We start from the raw sequence: 17,502 nt of genomic DNA on the forward strand, positions 1-17,502 counted from the left end.
TAAGCCCAAGTCTTCCTGGCACTGGTTTCCTCCTTCTGTTCCCAATAGCTAATAATAGTAACCTAGGCAGGTACTGTGCCATGTATCTTACAAATATTATCTCATCTTATGTGGGAGGTAGATGCTATTATTATCCTTATTTAATAGATGAGGAAACTGAGGCAAACAAAGGTTAAGTGACTTGCCCAGGGTCACACAGCTGGTAGGAATCTGAGGTCAAATTTTAACTTGGATCTTCCTGACTCCAAGTCCAGTACTCTATGCACTGTACCACCTTTCCTCTCCCCTTCTCTATGTGATAGCCTTTTGAATAATGTAAAGCCACTATATAGTTTCCCATTAATCTTCTCTTTTCCAAACTAAACATGCCCAGTTCCTTCAAAGGTTCCTCAGAAGATAACATTTCTAGGGGCTCTGCCATCTTGTTATCCTTCTATGGAGAAGCTGCAATTTGTCAGTGACTTAGAATGTGAAGCCTCCCCAGAATTGAACATACTTCTATATGAACATCTAATATGTTACAGTCTAATTGACTGTATCTTTGCAAAATCTCAATGTTATTGATGTTGTATAGGGTCCCCACCTTCCTTGATTAAACTTTGACCCCTTCAGAGAGGGTCATGATATGATGGATGGAGTAATGGCCTTGGATTAAGGAAGATGTTGGTTAAATCCTGCCACTAATGTTTATTCTGACTCTGGGAAAGTCCTGTCAGTTTCATCATCTATAAAAGGGGATAATAAAAGCTGGATTACCTGATTCACAAGGATGTCATAGGGATGCAAAGGAGACAATAGTTTGTAAAGCACTTGTTAATTTTAAGGTACTATTCAGCTATTATTATGGTTATTCTAACTGTTGAAACCCCTTCCTTCCTTCATGACCAAATTTAGCCACCCCTCCAACAAAAAGTATTCCCGATTCCTTTCCACCCCTAAACTGGAAGTCATCTCCCCCTCTTTAAATTATTCTTAGTTCTTTCTTTAGATTTAGAGTGTCTATCTTTTATCCATTAGAAAGGTTCAAACAAAATGGTACATGAGATCGAAGGGGATGCAGTTGTTAATGACTGTTTGATCAAGGAATGTTTTAGGGAGCATTTGAGCTAAAATTTTAAAATCAGGTTTAATTTCAACAGGTGAAAAGGAGTAGGAGAACATTTCAGGCATAGGGAACTGCATGAGCAAATATCCAGAGGCAGGAAACTACAGGCTATCATTAGGGAATGATTTGACTGAAACAAAATGTGTAACAGGAGGATTAGCAAGCTAAGAGGTGCTGGATTTTGGAGGCATTTGAACACTTGGCTAGAAAACTGAATTTGAATCAGTAGGAAATAGGGAGCTGAGAAGGGTGCTGTGAGTGGCTGTTGTTTGAGCTGAGTCCATAATTAGCAGCCTCCTATGAACAAAGAGGATGATGGAGGTGAGAGGGCAAGCTGGCCCAAAAGAAAAGGAGACAAATGAAGCTCCAAGTGTTTTGGGAGGATTTTTGTTTGTTTTTTGTTTGTTTTTGTTTTTTGCTTTGTTTTTTTTTATTTTGTTTTTTTGGCTAGGCAGTGGGGTTCAGTGACTTGCCCACAGTCACACAGCTAGTGAGTGTCAAGTGTCTGAGGCGGGATTTGAACTCGGGTCCTCCTGACTCCAGGGCCAGTGCTCTATCCATTGTGCCACCTAGCTGCTCCAGGAGGATTTTTTAAATACCAAAACATATCAAAGCATTTCTGTTAGTGACTGACAAATGCGTCTTTTTTTTTTTAAAGTTTTATTTGTTGGAATTTAAGAGAAGACAAAGGTGTGACGTGACCATTTCACAAAATTAATAGACTCAACACTAAGCATGCTGGGAGGTGGAGAGAGGGGAACATGAAAGGAGAGGTGGTGTTATTCCCCACATTGAAGCTCCCTTTGGAATATCATCCCACTTTAGCATGGAGAAGGAAAAGAATATTATAATATTATTCATGTTTTTAGAGCTTCAGACCATCTGGTGAGAGAACTTCTGTTCATTTGAAGAGCCTTTGTAATGATCTCTCTGAGACAGAGGCAGTATTTTAAATAATATACTTTCTTGACCCCTCCAAAAAATATAACCATAAACTTCAAATATCCCAGCTCTAATTCTTAAGTATTATAAAAATACAGCAAATATCTGTGACTATACATGAGTATGCCAAATATTTACCTATTCTCTTATTTAAGAATATAAATAATATGATAATATAATATTATATATAATACATCTTTCTATATACAGATCATTCTTTTTTTTCATTCATTCATCTAACAAACATTTATCATACAGTTAACTGTTACCACCCAGGAGGACACAATTAGACCATTTATTCAAGAAAATTGGATCCTACAGTATATCAGTAACTACTTATCTTTTAGCTCACACAGAGAAATCTGAGGACAGAAATCACGTCATTGTGTATGGAAAAAATGGTGATGAATGAAAGCAAATAATGGGAAACAAATAAGAGGACTGTCCGTTATCACAATGTTTTCAGAAGTTTTCCTTTTGCATACAAATATTTGCTCTTTCTGAGCCAAGAGGTAAATCTGTTAGAGTAAAAAAAATTAGGTAATAATCTATTTAGGTCTGCCTTCTAAGGTTGGAAAAAGGAGTGCAGCATTAACAAAAAAAATTTCTCCAGAATCCTGAATTCTGGGCTTCGTGTTGCTACTACAACTGCTTGTATCTCAGATAACTTAACCTATCCTGACTTTAGTTTCTACACCTAGAAATGAAATGGTTAAACTAGAGGGTCTCAAGAGTTGATTTCAAAAAGCCCTTTCACTAAAAATGCCTATGATTCAATGAATTCTGCTTCCTAAGGGGAGGGGGACAAATAAGACATAGGTTTTGTAAGTGGAGAACATTTTAGATATGGACATTCTATTCTCTAGGATCTCTTTCTACAAGAAATTATCATCTTCCATAGTTCATGTCAAAGTTGGTTCTGGACACAGCAGCAGTGTAGGGATTGGGTCCAGAAGAGAAAGAGATGTGGTGACTCCAGCAGAAGTTGAGGGATGCATTAGCCCAGCGGGAGCAGGCAGGTCTGACTGACTGCGGCTCCTTCATTCCTTGGTTCATCGTTTGACCTTCATTCTCAAAGAGGACTATGACATCAGGAACGTGATGCCATGACTTGAAAGCGAATTGGATTGATGTGAGGGTGGGCTGTGCAAAGTCACCAGCCTTACTTTCTCCTCTGGAGCCATCTGGGTCCAGTGGCAAGATATAGATTAGGATGACCGGAGATGGCCCTGAATGCAGTGGGAGACTTTGCCCTTTTTAAGGTGTTTCCCAGGTCTCAGTTTGACTAAGGCAACACCCATTCAGTGATTAAGGCTTGGTAAGAAATGAGGCAACAAATGGCTTCTTTTACCTCGTCAAAAAAAAATGCAAAAAACAAACAAACAAACAAAATCAAAATCAATCTGGGAGGGGAATACCCTCAGGGTTTCTGACTACTGCTACTGATACCTACAATGCCATAGGTCATTTTTGGATGTATCTAGATCTACCCCAATCTGACTAGATCTTCTCTCCATCTCTCAGTCTTCAGTCCTGGACATGGCCTATTTTCTTTTCCTTCTTTGCATTTTGAGGCCCTTAGCCACATGCATAAAGAAGGATGAGCTCATGTGGACAGATGAAACAATGATGAGTATCAGCAGTTTAGCCAGTGGTAGAGAAGCTGAAGTTTAAGTTGGCTTTGTGTTGCCTTCTGTGATGGTGTACCCTGCTCAGACTGGTCCAACTCTTTTAAGAGAGAAAGGAATGGGAAAGAAGGGAAAGAGAAAGAGGGGGTGAGGGAGGAAGAGGAAAGAGAAGAGGAGAGAGAGAGAAAGGGAGAGAGAGAGACAGAGAGACAGAGAGAGAGAAAGAGAGATTGAGATTGAGAGAGAGGAAGACTGAGAGAGAGAAAGGAAGGGATTAGAACTGGCTTAGGACACAACCACAATGCCACTCAAAACCATGGAAATCCTGCCAGCAAATTGTTCTAAGTGGACAAGGGGTATGTTGAACCTACCAACCCAGGAGTATCCCTACTAAAGACCCAATTCCTATGGGGGCAAAGGAGGTCCTAAGAGGGACTGATGTTAAAGTAGAGGATCTGCCAAGACTGATTGTGCCTGCACTATAGACAACAGGAGAAAGGAAGAGTACATAGTTACATCAATAGTACAAATAGATGCTAAAGGCAAGTCTGCCACATTGTCACCTTAGATGGCTATGGCTCCATGAACCTTCTCTGAGTCTAATCCCTAACTATTTAAGACGGTAATCTACCTTTCCTCCTCCATCAAAAACCTGACCTCAGTATTCTTCGTTTAGGGATTTGCCCTCATGATTTTCACTTCCAAAAGGGGACCCTACCTTAACCATGCAGCAACTTCAGAGTAAAACCAGTGATGTCTAGAGAAAAGAATTACAATTATAAACAACTGGAAGAAGTATGGTGTGGCTGAACATTATTACTTTATGCTTCCAATTCAGTTTTTGGAAAGGCTAACCCAAGGGAGATTTCTTGGAGTATTAATCTGTTTGGCTCTATTTCAAATCATAGGCGTCCTTTCCCTGTGCATAAAATGTTGTTAGAGCTTTCCAGGGCATTCATGATTATTTTGTTTACATTATGATGTGGTTTTACAGTCTTATTTGGGTGTTTATTAGTTTAGGTCTCCTCTAATCTATGTTTTGAAAAGGATATTTCTAATATAATTGACGACACATGAACTTAAAGCAGAGCTCCACACTCCTGCAAGTGGATTGTGCCTGGATTCTGGATTCTGCCAACCTTGTCTTCTAAGATCCCTGAAGCTCAGACTCAGCTCCACTCACAGCCCTTTGGGATAGGAAAGGGCAATCCAGCTTTGATGGCTTTTGGATATGAATAGATACTTTCCAAGTCTAGAGTTGGTGAAGCTGCATAGAGCTTGAGGGGAACAGCAAATATGGTAGCTCAATTTACGTATTGTGCCTAATGCTCATAAAGTGGTATCCCCACAAACCTCTCACGTTACTGGTAATATAAGTATTATTGACTATATTTTAAACAGGTGAAGAAACTGGGTGACTTGCCCATGGTCAAAGCATCATCACTGACACTGGAAAAACTCCAGACGGACTGAGAGATGTCACTGAATAAATCCTTCTTTTTTTCCTATAAAATCTGTGAATATATTTAAACTAATTTATGAAACTTTAAAAAAGAAGTAGTAACAAGAATAACAATACTAGAAAGGAATTATTTTGCCTCCACAAATAGATACATCCAAGAAGCATGAGTTCTACTTCGTTGATTACCCAACAAAGAAATTATATCAAAGAGGTACCTCTTCCTTTCATAGAGTCCCCTGTATTACAAAGGTCCTTGGAATGACAGCATATGCTCCTATGGACTGAGCAAAGACAAATGTGATCATTCTGATTATTTCACTAAGACCTCTACTAACATTAGCTCAAACTCACTGCAGAAAACAGCAAATCCAGTATTCCACAGTATGTTGCTATTGGAGTTTTTTTTAACATCTATTTTCATTTAGAGGAATTTGAATCAATTACCAAAAAAAAAACCTTTTTTTTTTCTCTGTAGGATTCTGATGGGAATTTTATTACAGATATATACTAAGTGTCTTTTTGGAGTCTTTCTTATATTTTTTCCTGTTTATAGTGATACCAGTTACGTTTTGGAAGAATTTTCCAGTTTATTAGTATCTTGTTTCACAACATTCAACTTCCATTTCTCTAAAATCATTCTGTGTCTATTTTATGTGACCCTTTCTTAAGTTACAGCCATTTCTAGATGACCTATTAGGTCTTCTAGATTTGTTTTGTTTTGTTTTGTTTTTTTTAATATATCAGTGGGGTAGCCAGAATTTTAGAATCTCAAAGCCAAAATTTCCTAAAGAAATCCTTACCATTGTCAGTTGAAAAATATACTTCAACCACAGGCAAATCACTCAGTTTTCTCAGTTGTTTAAAACATTTGTTGTTTAGTTATTTTCACTTGTATCTGACTCTTCAAGACCCCTTTTGAGGTTTTCTTGGCAAAGATACTAGAGTGTTTTGCCATTTCCTTCTCCAGTTCATTTTACAGCTGAGGAAACTGAAGTAAAAGGGGTTAAGTGATTTGCTCAGGGTCACACAGCTAGTAAGTGCCCGAGGCTAGATTTGAACTCAGGTCCTCCTGACTCCTGGGCCAGTTCTATACACTGCATCACTGAGTTGCCCAGTCTATCTTTCTGCCTCAGACATCTCCTAATTGTGTGACTCTGGGCAAGTATTTAAAATTCTTAACTTCAGTTTCCTCATACGTAAAATGGGATTGATAGTAGCATCTACCTCCCATCTACCTCCCGAGGTTGTTATGAGAAACAGAAAATCCAAGAATTTGAGAGTTGGAAGAACTTCGGTAGCCATATTGTCAAACCAATACATGAAAGTAACCCCCAAGATACATGCTAAAGAATGGAAGTGGCCATCCAGACTCTGCTTGACAAAGCTCCAAGGAGAGAGAACCTATCATTTCCTGAGGTTTGCCATTCCACATTTGAACAATTCTAATTATCAGAGCTTTTTCCAATTGGGATAATGTATGGAAAGAACTTTGAAAAATTGGAAATAGTATGTCAATGTGAGTTATTGTTACTAATGTTATTATCATTCTTATTATGCTGTTGATAGTGATGTAATCAGCCCAATTACTTGGACAATGTGAGTTCTTGAATCCTGGCATGAAAGGAGAGTAAGGGTGGCGTTTCAAGCTGTTCCAACGTTGAGAGTTCTACAGTCTAATCTTCTACTAAGGCAACAAGATATATCCTAAATGACATGATCTTGGAATCAAGCTTTCTGGCCAGAGAAGAGAGATTGAGACACCTAGGAAAGGCAAAGATGGGAGCTAGTTTTTGTGGGAAGATGAGAAGTTTGGAGTTTGGTTTTTCACATACACACACACACACATCTATATATCTATCTATCTATCTATCTATATATATATGTATATACACATACACACATATGGGAGAAAGAGAGAGAGAGAGAGAGAGAGAGAGAGAGAGAGAGAGAGAAAACACACAAATGCAGGACTTTGGGATATAAAGAATTGGGGCTGAGGAGAGAAGTCAAGCTAGAGACGTAGATTTGAGAGTCATTAATAAAAAGGTGAAAGTCAAAGTCACATGAGCCAATGAGATTACTGAGGGAAAGTTTATTAGAGAGAAAAGAACAGAAGGGTGATGACTGATCCTTAGAGCTAGCTCAGAATTGAGGACCTGAAAAAAAGAAGATAAGACAAAATGGTAAGCAGTCAAAGAAAAAAGGTAGTGTAAAGTCATGGAAGCTGAGGAAAAGACTAGTTCTGGAAAAGAGGAGTAACTCTCGCTTGCCTTTTGCATTTTCCTTGAAGATCAGAATGACTTAAGTTATAGACAAGTTGAGCAGATTATTTTTCAGGCATTAGATATTTTGAATACATGCAGAAGGTTTACCTAGATGGAGCATTTTGTGTAAATATTTGGTTTTACAGAACCTCACATCCCTTTTGCCCTTCAGCCTTCAAGTCCAGAATGGGGCTCTTTACATAGCAGTCCTTTTTGTGGATAACAAGATAATCCTTACCCTTCTCATCACCTAACACTCCTTGAATGTCTGTCAAGCATACCTAATGTTTATTAAGTGGAAAGGACTGAGAGTCAAAATCCCCAAGAGGTCTGAGTTTGACTTGTGGCCCTGCCATGCCCTAGCTGAGTGATTTGAGACAAAGTAGCTTTGAGTCTCTGAGCCTCGATTTCCTCATCTATAAATTGAAATCATATCAGAATGACTTCTAAATTTCCTACCAGTGTTAACCTTCTGTGACTGTGAAATAATTGTGCTTTTGTCCTTTTTCTACAACCTAGCAACAGCAACAAGCACCATAAATACTCGCTAAATTAAAGAATTAGCTAGTAAATAATTTTGAATTGGTAAGCATTTTCCCCAGTCAGTCGTTGGGTTTTTTTTTCCATATTGATATTGATGATATCCACCTCAAAGGTCCTATTTGCCAAAAGTGATTTGTTCCCAAGTTCACCTGAAGGAACAAAAACACTTTGGAAGAGTAACAGACACCTTGATCAGCCATGTTTGCAACCTGCTGTTGTCTAAATAACTGTGAGCACAGCTGAACTGAAGACTGTGAAAGTGACTCCTTTGTCACTGTCAGTGGCCCTGTTTGGTTTTGTTTTGTTTGTTTTTTTTTCTTTGACAATGGCTCTAAGAGTCATGATGCCCTCTTGTATTTTTCTCCAAACAAAACAAACAAAAGAATTCCTGTTCAGATTTAAACAATGCCTGAGCAGAGCAGAATCTCATTTAGTACCCTTTGTATTTAAAAAAAAAACATTGAATATCCCTCTGAACACAGCTGCAGTTTCATAAAATAGGTTTATTTTTCCATATTTTCTTAATTCTTTTATGAACTGTTTTATATTCAGTCATACTTTTAAATGACTTCTTTTGTCCAGTTAATCAGGCCACAGTATGAAGCTTCTGCCTGAAGATTTTTTTCCCTTTTATGTGTAAGACAGTAAAACGTCCTTCTGGGCAGATAATTCATACATGAATTATGGACTATGGTTATAACAGAGGACACCTGGATGAGGGAACTCTGGCAATCATTGAAATTTGGCACCTCTGTCATTTCTGATCTTAGAGAGTTATCTAAGGCACTGAGGGGTTAATTAAGTGACTTTCACTCAGGGTCGCACAGCCAGTATGGGTCAGAGGTGAAACTAAGACCTAATGGAATTCCCCCTGACTTCCAGCTTGGCTGTCTATCTACTATGTAATGCTTTCTCTCTACATGTAACTTTTATTTTTTAAGAGTTTTACTTGACATTATCCAATCCTGAAATTTATTTCTAAAATCATTAATCACATTTTTACTTAGAAACACACACAGTAAATACTGGGAGGATCTGGGGACTCCCTCTATGAAAAAAAAAAGATTTACATTGTGACTTTACTAGATAAAGAATTGGGAAATTACCCAAGGTCACTGCTAATTTCAGAAGCCAAATTTGAACTCATGTATTCCTGAGACCACACCTAGTATTCTATCTACTACGTCAGGCTGCCACCGTTTAGAAATTAAATCCTTGTATATTTGCCAAATTTGACTTTATGTGTCTCAAATTGTGTCTCATGCTTCTACCTTGGAGCCACATTATAACCTTATTCTTTGGGCCCATGCATGAGAAAATTTTATAGAGAAAACTTTTTTGAGTACTCCAAATCCCCTTTGCATGGCTGCTGAAGTGAATTCCTCTTTCTAACAAACAATGTTATAACAAATGTATTAACTTATATTTGTTACAGTGTCCAGTTTTGTAGTATACTTCTACTAATATCTGATCACTGGTGATAGGATTTTACTAAGCAAAACATGAATACCAGACAAAGGTTATCCAGAGCTAGTTTCAGTTCACTTAAGTGCATCACATTGAAAATATAGGATTTGAAAAACCAACCCCTCCAGTTGAAATATAACAACTCCTTTAATCTAGGTTTGGGTATGTATGGCTTTTTAGACTCATGACAATTTGCATTTTTCTCTAAAGCAAGGACTTTAACCTGGGGTCTGGAAACTTACAAATGATATATTTTGACAGCTGGATTTTTAAAGAAAATTTATTTTTTTATTTTATCAATGTAAAAATAAGGTATTTTTTGAGATAGGATCCATAGATTACATCAGATTGTCAAAGGAATCCAGGACACAAAAAGATTAAAGTTGTTCTATAGATATCCTTGTCGAAAAATTTTTATGATCTTCAGTGTTCTTTAAATTGAAGATTTTAGTGATTAAATAAAGATTTTGAGCATTTCAAAATCAGAGTTAGAAGACATGAGTTTAAATGTCACTTTTAACCATGTGAAAGTCACTTTTTTTCTCTTTGAGCCTCAGTTCCCTCATCTGCAAAATGGGAATAATATAAGCATTAGTGTACTTTCATCACAGAGTGTTTTATAGATAGATTAATATTTAAATGTGGTACTATTGTTGTTATTATTGTGACTTATTTTGGATAGTAGCAGCATTCCATCACTTTTTCTGCAAATTGTGACTGGCTGAGAGCACTGAGCATTACCATTTAGTTCTTTGCCAAATCAAGATTACCTGTGCCATCTCTAGACTCATATAGCTCATTTTATAATTTATAATTCCCTTAAACCATTATTAGCTCTACCTCTAGACTTCTACCCATCTATCTCAACACACCTACCCTATTCCTCCACACTGATCCTCCCATACATTCTGTTATTGTTCAGTCATATCGAACTTTGTGACCCCATGGGCCACATAGCCCATGGGGTTTTCTTGACAAAGATACTAGAGTTGTTTGCCATTTCCTTCTCCATGGATTAAGGCAAACAGAGGTTAAGTGACTTGCCCAAAGTCATACAGCCAGTAAGTATCTTGAGGCCAGATTTGTACTTGGGTCTTCCTGACTCCAGGCCCAGCATTCTATCTGCTGGGACACCTTTCCCATGCATAATCAATCCTGAAAGACTTCAGGGTTATTTCATTCTTGCTGAGGTTTGAATCGAGGCCTAGTCATGTCATTTCAAACTTTGGGATACAAATCACAGATTACTGGCAAAGATCTTCAAAAGCTTCCATGGTGATGGCTTTTTAATTTCTCCCACTGACAAACCCTACTTCTTTTTTTCCTTCTTTCTTTTAGACTAAGGCAATATAGTCTTGGAAGTATTAAGGTCTCTCTGCCTTTTTCAGTTTCTTCCTCCTTTGCCTTGTTTTAAAGCCAGTAATGGCAAACCTAACCAACTATTAATGCATTCTAATTCTCATCATCACCTATATTCTTTACATGAAATGATTTGTAGATACCTCTATAATGGACCCCTGGGACTTTGAGTCATATTAGTGTAATTGACCAAATGTATGGCTTCCAGAAGGGAAAAAAAATACTAATCAATTTCTTCATGTTTAAGGAAATAGTTGATCTTTTGTTTTCCAAATAATTTCATTGTCACAGGGAACTCCTAAATGAGGTAGTCTCTTCTGCCAATACTAGTAAACACCTTCTCTACAATTTATAGTCTTAGGAAGTATCACACAGAGATAAAATGACTTGGCCAGGGTCACATAGCCATTATGTATCAGAAGTAGGATTTCAACCCAGGTCTTCTTGGTGCTAATGTTAACTCTCTATCCGACAGGTCACACTGTCGCTCATTTGATCAACATTTAGACCAATTAAGTCACAATAATTTCTTTTTTTTGTTCTGTTTTGTTTTGTTTTTAGGCAATTGGGGTTAAGTAACTTGCCCAGGGTCACACAGCTAGTGTCAAGTGTTTGGTCTGAAGCCAGATTTGAACTCAGGTCCTCCTGACTTCAGGTCCGGTGCTCTATCTACTGTACCACCTAGCTGCCCCTGTCACAATAATCTCTTGCTCTAATTTGATTCCTATCATGCACATTTCAAGAAAAAAAACAACCCATGTTCTCAGAATGTATTTTCTTGTACAAAAGAAGGAAGCACACTCCCTTTATAACATGGCAAACAGGCTCATCCCACACTGCAGTCACAAGGACTTTTTAAATACATTTTAAAAAATGCTTTGCTTGACTCAAGTTGTGCAAACTTTCTCAAGCCCTTCCTTCATAATTGCCTCCCAATGTGAGATTTGTCCCAGTCTTTTTTCTAAAAATATTCATTCCTTTCATTTCCTTCATGTTTACATGCTTTTACAGTAGTGTGCGGTTGACTTCAAATTCCTCTGAATGTGTTTTCTAAGATGCCAGTAAACAAAGCTAACACTTTGTGTCTGACACACTGCAAAGAGATAAGAGAATATTTTTATTCATTTTCTCTGTTGTTTTTTTTTCCTCTCAAATCCTAGCTTGGAAAACAGAAACTAGCTGCCAGTGTGATGGAGGCAAATGCTCCCCGCATCCACAGACAAACAGCAGCATCAGAGGCCTCTCCACTGCGCCCAATCTCCGTGGTACCAGTTAATCAAACTTCTTTTTCGCCTGACAGTGGCCCGTGCCTGGCATCCTTCAGCCTGCCACCCTTTGATGACCCTGTGTCTTCACGCTTTCCTAAACCCTTGGCCCCTTTACACTGCTCCTATAAATACCCTTTCCTAGCTCCTGACAGCGCTATCCCCAGCAACGACACAGCCACCGCCACCGCCACCGCCTCTTTTATCACAGACTCGTCCCGGAGTGAGCCTTCCTCCCGCTCTGTGAGCGAGATCTCATCTGCCATTCTAGATGAGCTTCAGATTTCTTCTAACTATGCTCCTACTGACTGTCCTGAAACACCTTCCCCAACCTTGAATGAGATGTCTGCTGTGACAGATGGCACCACCTTAAACACCACAGCTGCCACTCATGTAATTATTCATCCTTCCTCGCTCTCTGCCTTTTTGGAACAGGTCTCCAAAGGGGAAAATAACACATTTCTTGTATGCCATCTCATTTTGCAGCTGAACATTTCTATCCTCACAGTTGTTTATTATTAATCTGGTCCTACACAGTCCAAGAGGACTATTCATTCGTTACAATTATATTGGTAAAAAAAAAAAAAAAACTGGGTGTTTTGTTTTGCTTTTTTTTTAGACCTAACCCGTAATTTTATTGGTAAAGGGAAATCACTAGGAGAAAACTCCTACCAATGCAGTAGGGAATTGGCTTTGCAATTTATAGTTTGAGAGTTGCTTGGGGGCACGTCAGAAGGGGGACTTGAACCCAGAGTTTCCTAACTCCAAGGTCAACTCTTTACTCAACATATACCATGCCCCTCCACCCTGCCTCTCTCCCTTTCTCTCCCTCTCTACCCCTCTCTACCTCTACCTCTCTCTCTACCTCTCTCTCTCCCTCTACACACACACATACACACACACACACAGTTGAACAAACCAAATATAAAGTCTTAATTCACTTGTTATTTTTATGTTTATAATGAATTATTTAAAGTTATCCTGTAGTGACTTGCATTAATTAAAAGTGAGCCCATGACAGGTGTATTTTACAACACTGGCAGAGTTTTAGGGGAAGACTGTGCAGACAAAGATGCTGAAATAAAAAGATCCCAGCCCCATGGTGTTGCCATTTTTTTAGATAACAGTTTACCTAGAGATTCATATTAACATGTCCTATATGAGTATCTAACATTGTTTCATTTCCCAGAGAAACGGTTACCAACTGCATGAGACTTATTCATTTCCTCATCTTTAAACTAACCAATTACTTCTTTTGCGGGCTCTCATCTGTCTCACAGGAATGAATTCTGTAAATAATTTTAATTGATGTTTTTATAGTTTTGCCCTTCAGGAATGATTTCTTTATGAGTCATTCCAGGGAATGCTAACTTCTGAATAAATGTATTTATCCTGTTATATATGTCATGTGTCCAGGAAGATTTAAGTATGTTTGTCATTTTTATTTGTGTGAATGTTTGTGTAAAAGCAAAAAGAAGAGGCTGTTTCAATTGAATTAAGTAACTAAACTATGAAATTCTTCGAAGAAGTTTCCTGGTGACGTTAAAAGTGTAATGGACATAGAAGTGAGGAGAGAGGAAGGGAACAAGCATTTATAAAGCTCCTACTATGCACTAAGTACTTTACAAATATTATCTCATTTGATCAGATTATGATTTGTGAACTAACAAATTTCCTTAAGGTATTTCTGGTATCAGTTTTTCAAATCTGTATAATTCATTGCTTGCAAATTTTAGCTTAAAATAAATATAATAGAAGCCAACAAATAGGACTTTTTCGATAAAAGTGATCATATAATAAAATTTCAAATAACTGCTGTCAGAATGACAATTTCCCACATGCACGGTTCATATTCTATGTCAGGGTCATAAATAAGCTGATTCCATATTCTACAGTAATGAAACGTTACAAGCCACATGTTTCCAGATACTTCAATTATAGAAATTGATCATTATTTTTATTAGACTCTTTAGCTATATAGCCAAAGAGCCTCTATAAAATTTTATATTAAAGGAGCTCTTTTTACATGAAAGGCTATAGAAATAGTCTCATCTATCAGAACCCAAATCTCACATTTGCTTAGTTCTATTCTCTGCTAAGGGACTCGGTGGATATGGGCTTATTGTGTGCTCCTAGCTGCCTTTCCACAGCCCTTTACCATATGCCAGGAATCTCACAATAGTCTATGTGACATAGGACCAATTGTAGAGTCAGGTTATGTATTTTTTTTAATTTTTGAAGTTTGGACCAACCTCTGAGAACTGTCAGTTCCTGCTAATTGAGCCCTTCCTATCATTATGAGGTGCACCAAACCAACCAATGTCAGAACTTTATCAAACAGCTCTCCACCCCATTTGAGTAATCAGAAGACAGTAGGAAAGACTGCCAGATTGTATAAATCAGAAAAACAACCATCAGCTTAGAGAGATCAGGGTAGTCTGCAGAAGTCTATAGGTCTATGAGAGCCTTATCCTGTCACAATGGAGTGATGCTTTTCCTTATATCCCCCCCCCCAATTGCCCTATGATGTATAAACCCAAGCAGATGTGTTCCTTTTGTTAATTACTTTGGAGAGGAAGCTTTCCCAAAATATCCGCCATTCCTATTGAGGAATATGGTAACTGACGTACAAGTACTGCATATCAGGAATTAGGTCACATCTACCGGAGCAAATTCTCTCTTCTTTTTCATTTTAACTCTATTGCTAAGAGCAGGGAGCATTTCTGTTGGCCTTTAGAACCTCATTTTGTCAGGAACTTTCTAGTATGGTCTCAAGTACCCTAACATCTTCCCTGCACAAAAAAGATGGAGGTCTAGGATGGTAACATTACACCAAGAGAGAGAAAACAGACACAAGGAAACACTTTGCTCCTATGGTGACAGATTTTCAGTTTTCAGAACTAGGGATGTGATAACTGATTTCTGTTCTGAGGAAGGCAGTATGTTCTTGGCCTTCATGAAGTGAAATGGGTATAGTGACTTTATGTATTGACTGTGATGCCTTCTCATTTCCCTCAGGCTCAGATAACAGTGAATGGGCGCTCAGGCGGGGCTACCAGTCCAATGAGTTACTTTCAGAGACCGTTCTCCCCGTCAGCCTACTCTCTACCAGCATCACTCAATTCAAGCATTATCATGCAGCATGGAAGGACAATTGGTAAGAAAATGGGATTTCTTCTATGGGAATTTATGGGTTCTACTTGCTTCCTATCCTCTCCAACATAACCTATTTACATCAGCAGCCAGCCAGGATCTTTCATTTATACCTTTGAAACTAAATACTTGAAAAAAAAATGGGACTTATTTGAGGAACAAAATCCTCCACTATTTGTATACCTCCCAGGCCTATTTGCTCCAAGGATGGTATTGGGAAGGGAAGATTCAACACTGTAGGAAATTAGTTCCATTGCATTTTGACAGAGGTCATATAGTTATCTTGTTACTAAGGACGTCAAGTGCCTACCATATATCTCACCTATATTCCATCCTTTTCACGCCACTGTGACCAGCCTCGCTCAGACCTTCATTACTACTCATCTGTATATATTATAATAGACTCCTAACTGGCCTCCCTACCCCTAGTCATTCTCTCCTTTCTGTCCTTCTTTTCAGCTACTAAAGTACAACCTAAATGCACAGATCTGATCACATTACCCTCTCCGCCTTTGCTTTAAAACTTTCAGGGGTTCCCCGTATCCTCCAGGAGAAAAATATAAATTCCTCACCCTGGCATTTCAAGCCCTCGATGGTCTAGTTCCAACCTGCCTTTTTAAGCTACAATATTCCCTTTCATGTACTCTATATTGAGACTTTTTGTACTATTCCCTGTTTCCTGCCCTCTGCTGACTTTGTGCAAACCATCCTCCATGCCCAGAATGGATTGGCTCCACACTATTCTTGGGGACATCCTTCTTTTTCGTCAAGGCCTGATTGTGTCAACTACTTCACAAAACCTTACTTTGTCCCCTACCCAAACGTTTCGTAGTACTATGCTTGCTCAATACATACTACAGTAGATTGACCTATCCTATCTTTTTTATTACATCCTAAATTGAATTATAAGTATGTATCATGTTTCATCTCCCAGTAAAACTCAAATTCCTTAAGGGAGAGACTTTTTAAAATAATTTGAAATTTTTTTTTAATTTCTGGCACAAACTTTCTTTAATTTTTAATTTTTTTTTAAATTTCTGGCACAGCAATAAGTACCTAATACCTAAAAACATTTGTTTGTTGAATTGATTAGGTTCAGCAAAAAGAGTCCAAATAGCTTGGAGAAAAAAAAAAAGAAAAAGAAAGAAAGAACTGACTTGCAGTCACTGGAAGCTCACTATTTTGTTGGAAAGCTCTTATTTTGACAAAGTTTTTCTCATCATAAGACCTGAAGGCTAAATCATTTCTCAGAGGGATAGATAATTTGTTATGTATTGTCTTCACAATTAGAAATGTTTAACAATGGAAAGGACAGCCTTGAAAAGCAATGAACTCCATGTCATTACGAATGTTCAGGGGAAAGCTAGATGGCTATTTGTCAGCATTTGGGAAAGTATTCTGACATTTGATGGAAGATTGGATTAAGTGACATCTGAGGTCCCTGTGAGGGCATCTGGGTGGCACAATGGATAGAACACTGGGCTTGGAATCAAGAAGACTTTTCTTTATGAGTTCAAATCTGGCCTTAGACATTTTCTAGCTATATGACTCTAGAGAAGTCACTTCATCCTGTTTGCCTCAATTTACACATCTGTAAAACAGGCTGGAGAAGGAAATGGCAAAGCATTCCAATGTCTTTGTCAAGAAAACCCCAAATGGGGTCACAAAGAGTTGGACACAACTGAAACAACTCAACAACAACAACAAGGTCACTGTATAGTGTTAAGTGAAAACTTTATGTACTAAAAAACTTTGGAACACTTTATTTTTTTTTTGTTTTTTGTTTTTTAGGCGATTGCGGTTAAGTGACTTGCCCAGGGTCACACAGCTAGTAAGTGTCAAGTGTTTGGTCTGAGGCTGGATTTGAACTCAGGTCCTCCTGACTTCAGGGCTGGTACTCTATCCACTGTGCCACCTAGCTGCCCCAATAATAATTTGTTGTTCAGTCATTTCTGACTCTTCATGACCCCATTTGGGGTTTTCTAGGCAAAGATACTGGAGCAGTTTGTCATTTCCTTCTCCAGCTCATTTTACAAATAAGGAAACTGAGGCAAACAGGGTTAAGCAACTTGCCCAGGGTCACACAGCTAGTAAGTGTCTGAGGCTGATTTGAACTCATGTCCTCCTGACTCCAGGGCCATCGCTCTATCCACTATGCTACCAAGCTGCCTATTGGAACACTTTAGAAACTGATTTATAACTCAGACCACAAAATTCAGAGACAGCTCAGGGTTGAACCACTTTTTTCTAGTATCAGAGAGGCAGAAGGAACATAGGACTTGGAGCACAAGACATCCAGCTGGCCCTTGAGCCA

The 17,502-nt window shown here is 38.3% G+C and overlaps 1 protein-coding gene across 5 annotated transcripts in view; it reads left to right on the plus strand.

Moving 5' to 3' along the window:
• SORBS2 (sorbin and SH3 domain containing 2) overlaps window positions 1–17,502 on the plus strand; it is a 135,656-nt gene that overhangs the window by 18,183 nt on the left and 99,971 nt on the right. For 3 of the 5 annotated variants that reach the window (XM_027837368.1, XM_027837372.1, XM_027837373.1), the window contains exons 5-6: window positions 11,931–12,035; window positions 15,054–15,192. In XM_027837368.1, the coding sequence (XP_027693169.1) occupies window positions 11,931–12,035; window positions 15,054–15,192 (244 nt within the window). The remainder of the gene's footprint in view (window positions 1–11,930; window positions 12,036–15,053; window positions 15,193–17,502) is intronic. The other 2 variants (XM_027837370.1, XM_027837375.1) reach the window with 1 other exon arrangement.

Source organism: Vombatus ursinus, unplaced genomic scaffold (assembly GCF_900497805.2).
Source record: "Vombatus ursinus unplaced genomic scaffold, bare-nosed wombat genome assembly UNPS02014821.1, whole genome shotgun sequence".
NCBI classification, from domain to species: Eukaryota; Metazoa; Chordata; class Mammalia; order Diprotodontia; family Vombatidae; genus Vombatus; species Vombatus ursinus.